At 41.0% G+C, this 5,812-nt stretch overlaps 1 protein-coding gene across 1 annotated transcript in view; it reads left to right on the top strand.

Annotated features, from left to right (window-relative positions):
• The window catches only part of Dnah9 (dynein axonemal heavy chain 9), a 433,197-nt gene that overhangs the window by 90,605 nt on the left and 336,780 nt on the right, over window positions 1-5,812 (top strand). The window contains exon 20 of the mRNA XM_023705424.1: window positions 1,813-2,706. Coding sequence (XP_023561192.1) covers window positions 1,813-2,706 — 894 coding nt within the window. The remainder of the gene's footprint in view (window positions 1-1,812; window positions 2,707-5,812) is intronic.

The raw sequence follows: 5,812 nt of genomic DNA on the forward strand, positions 1-5,812 counted from the left end.
GGGCTCGGGCCCCACTTGCCCAGTATCCACAGTCTCCTCAAAAGCTGAAGATCAGCATTGATCATTAAATCTCCCAGGGACATATCAGTGTCCTAGCACATGTCATTGGTTCAGCTCGCTCTTGTTCTTTTAGTCAACCTGGTGCATTCACATAATTTAGGGTTTCCTGGAGGAAATGAGGCTGTGTTCTCAATAGTGGAGTTAGAGAAAAGTGATGCAGGTGCTAGGATTTCGATATAATACATGTCCCCTGACTTAAAAGTTGGCTTTTTGTTTTTGTTTCTTCTTTCTTGTCTCTCTGGTTGGGTTTCTTTGGGGGGGATTGTTTGCTGGGTCAGTTGGTTGGGTTTTTTTTTTGCCGTACAAGGTATCGAACTTGGGACCTTGCTCTCACCAGCCAGGCACTTATGCCGCTGAGATATCTCCCCAACCCAAAGATTTATTACCTCAAAAACAATTTTCAAAAAATAAGTAATAATGGCACAGCACCTGCCTGGCAATTGCAAGGTCCTGAATCTGATTCCCAATACCAAAAGAGAAAAGTAATAAGATATGCAAATTGGTTGCCTCCTTATCCCCACCTAGGAAGTTGTTTACACACCCCGATGAAGATGCTTCTTGAGACAATGACAAAGAAGAACCATTGGGTGGAAGGGAAAGGGGGAGAAAAAAGGAAAGGAGAGAAGAGAGGAGGGGAGGGGAGGCAGGAGAGAGGAGGGGAGGCAAGGGAAGAGGAGAGGAGAGGAGGGAAAAGGAGAAGAGAGGAGAGGAAAACAATCATCAAGGGAAATTGAAAAATGCTATATCCTGAATCCTAATCCAAATGATTCTGATTCAAGTGGTGTGGACAAAACTATATTCATCAGAAACAAAAGTCCTCACATGCAGCCAGGCTTGAGAGCCATAGACCAAGAGAGATCAATGCCAGAGCAGGTCAGGCTTAGATTTCTATGTGTGGCTCCCTGCTATGGTTTGTGTCTACATGCCCCCACACCACACAGCCTCATGGAGTCATAGGGTTTTATCAGAGGTGGTTGAATCCAAAGCATGTGATTGATAGTAGTGCAATGCTGGGATTAAGAGTGTGGGATTCAGGGGGGGTGAATCAGTCCACTGATTGGATTGACACTACTCTAATCCCAGGAGGCTGGATTTGATATAAGGGGCAGAAAGAAGCTTGTCTTGCTCTTGCTTGTTGCTTTTGCTGTCTTCCCCCACCATGAACTGTTGCTCTTCTGCCATGCACCACCCTGATGTGGAGCCAGCAAGTTATGGACTGAAACTTCTACAAACTGTGAGCTAACAGATCTTTCCTCCTCTAATTTTGGGTGATGGGTATTTGATCTCAGCAATGAGAAAAGTAACTAAGCTACCCCTCACTAAAGGATTGTCCACCACTGCTTTCTTGAAGGGGCTTTGGCTCTCCAGTTGCTGTAGGAGTGTGACAAGGCTATTTTGTATCAAGTAAAGTCCCAGAAGCCAAGAGCTAAATGAAGGGCTGAATCTAACAGGGGCTTGAATAAGAGGGTACTGCTCTCTACACCTGGATGGGCACACTTGGAAATTAGAAGAAAAGAGAGGTGTTTCATTTACCTTCTCAGGTGTGAAGATCCAAGCATGATGTTCCTATTGAATGCACTCCTCCTTATTCTCCATCTCAGTGTGTCTTGAATGTCGTTTCTTTCCAAGATAAGAAGCTTTAGTGAAAGTCATTGCTTTTTTGTGGAAATACTTAGTAGCATTTCCTGTGACGATTGTAGGAATGGGACCCCATGTACTGTGCTTACCAAGAGAACATATTGTGTTTTCTAGGTTTGATAGCATCACTCCTCACCAAATCCTGGACATGAGGCACATCGAGATCCAACAGATGGAATCCACCATGGCCTCCATTTCTGAGTCCGCTGGCTTGTTTGAAGTCAGCATTCCTGACTACAAGCAGCTGAAGAAGTGCAGGAAGGAAGCCTGCCAGCTGAAGGCGTTGTGGGACACTATCGGCATGGTGACCTCCAGTATCCGTGCCTGGGAAGCCACCGCGTGGAGGGACATCAATGTGGAAGCAATGGACACGGAATGCAAATGGTTTGCCCGACATATCCGTAACCTCGACAAGGAGGTCAGGACCTGGGATGCCTTCATGGGCCTAGAAAGAACTGTGATAAACACCCTAACTTCCTTACGGGCAGTCAATGAGCTACAGAACCCTGCCATCCGAGAGCGACACTGGAAACAGCTGATGCACGCCACGGGTGTGAGCTTCACGATAGACAAAGACACCACCCTGGCCCACCTCCTGCAGCTCCAGCTGCACCTCTTTGAGGATGAGGTCCGGGGCATTGTAGACAAAGCTGTGAAAGAGATGGCGATGGAGAAGGTCCTGAGGGAACTGCAGAGCACTTGGGCTAGTATGGAATTCCAGTATGAGCCCCACCCGAGGACCCACGTCCCCCTTATGAGGTCAGATGAGGACCTCATTGAGGTACTAGAAGATAATCAAGTCCAACTTCAGAACTTGATGATGTCCAAGTACGTTGCCTTCTTCCTGGAGGAAGTATCAGGCTGGCAAAAGAAGCTGTCCACTGCTGATGCTGTCATCTGCATCTGGCTGGAGGTGCAGCGCACCTGGTCTCACCTGGAAAGTATATTCATTGGATCTGAAGATATCCGTGCTCAGCTACCCCAGGTACTTGCAAAGGAAATCTTTCTGTAGTCTCTGATTCAGGTCCAAGGAAAACTACCCAGCTCCTTTGCTGTCTGGGTTTTCCCCTTTTCTACCTCCCTGCTTGGGCTTCACAAAGGGGCACCTCTACCCAGTGCTGACCTTATCCAAAACCTACAGTCAGGCAGAAGGAAAAATCACCAAACAGTGTTTAAAAGAGTGAAGCAATAAATTGGTCTTTCTTTTTAGAATGCACAAAAGTGAAGGAAATAAAAAACATCAGGTTTTAGCTACTGCTCTATGGGATGGACTGTTCTTCTTGGGCTCCAGCCTAGAGCATTCAGACATCCATGGTAACTGAACCCTTTCAGTTAACCCTGTTTCCAAGCAAATCCAAGTTGCCTCTAGGCAATGAGCCATTCCGAAAACCTCTTGCTTGGGCCAGCGCACTGAACACCAGCTCTCAACTGTGTCCTAAACAATGGTTGTACCTAACCTGTGTGTTCCTCTCATTGTTACCTTTCCTGTGTTTGAAGGAACCCTCCAATTAGTCCTAATAAATGTGCCTTTATCTGCTCCTCTTCTAATGGATTCTAATTCTTTTCAGTTTTTTTCAGACTTCTGGAAAGTACAGCAAGTGCTTTGCTTACAAATTAGCTTAATTCTAAAATGTCACAGGTTTTGCCAGACCTTGTTTAGAAATTAAATTCCACCACAACATTCATTTTCATCCCACAACAGCATATTTAGTGTAATAATGTAGATTAAAGGTTGCAGAGTCAAAATGAAACATAAGAGGAACAATTCTGTTGTAGCAGTTGTAATTAAGCAGAATTGAATAAACGAGAATTTATTTATCTCCAATGCCAACTGTTGAAGAAGAGCAAGCTTACTTTAGAAGCCAGCAAGGACATAGTTGGAGACTTTGGTAGAGACATCTGAGACTATTTTATTAAAAATATTAAAGAATTTAGCATCCCAATGGTCCCATAGGTTTGTCTAGAAGATATGCATCTCCTCTGTATTAGCAGTATAGTAGAAATTATTTCAAAGTGTAATAAAATCAGTCATAACCTTACAGCTAACTAGTCACTATTTTTATTCACTATAACCATTCCAAAATTTGTTCATGGACATATATATTTTACGTAATTGCTTTCAATGTAATTACAATTTTCCATGTGGCTCTTTACATTTGAACACCCATGACAGGTATTTTCAATACTTCCAGAACCTTGATATAATTTCATTTTGATGGAAGTATAACACTTCACTGAGAAATTATAAGTCACTCTCCCCAAGCCTCTTATTTCAAAAATCATCTTGGGAGATAAGTATAGATCACAGAAGGCAGCAAGGGTGGAAGGTCTAGGCTTTACTCCACAATCTCCCATGTGCAGCTGGTGGGCCTTGGGCAGGCCTTGTGCACTTAATCTCTCTGTGCCTTGTTTTCCTCAGATGTAACTTGTGACAAATACTAATACCAACTTCAGAAAGATAATTAAGACAATGTAAGTAACACAAATGGTTATGATTGTGATTTTTTATTATCATTAATTTTATTGAGGAACAAATAGCAATGAGACAGTTTCAAAACAGGTTAGTAGGACAGTTACAATAACTAATACATTTCATATTGTTGTCTTAATAGTAGTTATTCATAGTACAAGATGCAGGCATGATATCCTTCCAAACACTATTAGTACAAATCTTTCTTCTCATTGAATTAAGAGAAAGTAGCTGTACATCTACCCTAGTCTGTATATGCAGATACAAAATGGTCCTTCATTTGTATCCCTTTTTTTGTTTAGTTTTGTCAGAGATGGGTATTCCATTAAGTGGATGCCACTTGAAGATATACTCATAAGTGAAATAAACCAGACCTACATGTGTAAATATCATATAATCTCCCTAGTGTAAGAACTCAAAAGAAGAACTAAAACTAGAAAGTTATAACACAATTAAAAGCAAAGTGAGAACTTAAGAGTTAAATAATGAAGAAAGGTCAAGGAGAAAAGCTAGGAAACATGACAGGGGCAAACCATGCATTTATATGCACAAGATGGTTAAGGCAATGATCCTGAGAATCTTCAGCAGGTTTTTGAAACTAGCAGTTGACTGGTAGGATTCTCACCCTGACTAACTATATATGGTGATACCTGTGAACTAAACAACTGCACTGATGATTGTGATTTTGTAATAATAGTAACATGCTTTTACCAGGAGCTGGGTGTTGAGCTAAAATGGATTGTAGATATTAACTTTTTCAATCAATTCTAGGGCACAGTGAGGTTAGATGTGTTTGGGGGAGGAATGATGATATCTAATTAATTTTGACATCTTAGTACATTTGCAGAGGGAAAACTTACCTAGCTATATTAACATTTTCATGCACTGAGAAATCACTTTAGATCCATTGTCAATTTGATTTAGAAACCAAGTGCGGTATGCCTGGGGAGGGAATAGGGGGTCCTTGTGACCTTTCCAGCAGAGTTCTCAAGATCAAGAAAACCTTAGTGGTCATACCGAAGTGTTATTTGGCTGTTTTATTCTCATTCTTCTGTAAATGTGCAGTGGACTTCTCTGGAGTCTGCATGACGTGTAATGGTAACATGAACTGAATTCCGAAGCAGATGTAAGAAGGCCACGGATGCGATTAAGTCACACAATGAAGATACTGGAAGGAGAAGAGTAAAGGGAATGCATGACATGCTCTCAGTTATTTATTGTCTTGAAAGATGTAGCTATTTTAGATAAAAATGGTATTTGTTAACAAAATATTTTTGTTACCTTTAAAATAAGCTTCTAATTCAGAAAATATGATGTGGTATTGCCGTACAGAGACAAAATGTATTTATTTAGATTCCACAATTTTTTTTTGTTTTTCTCCTATTTTATTTCTTTTTTTTAAGGTTTCTTTTACTTTTTAATTTTTTTCCATAGTTTTATTGAGAAACAAATAGCAATGAGACGGTTTCAAATCAAATTGGTAGAAAGTTTCAATAATTAACACATTGCACACATTCTTCCTAGTGGTTAATTGCTGAACAAGATGCAGACTTGATATCCTATTTACAAACACCATTAGAACAAATCCTTCTGTTCATTAACAGAATGTAACTATATATCTATCCCAACCACTTTGAATACACA

Source organism: Octodon degus, unplaced genomic scaffold (genome assembly GCF_000260255.1).
Source record: "Octodon degus isolate 3935 unplaced genomic scaffold, OctDeg1.0 scaffold00219, whole genome shotgun sequence".
In the NCBI taxonomy this organism is placed as follows: Eukaryota; Metazoa; Chordata; class Mammalia; order Rodentia; family Octodontidae; genus Octodon; species Octodon degus.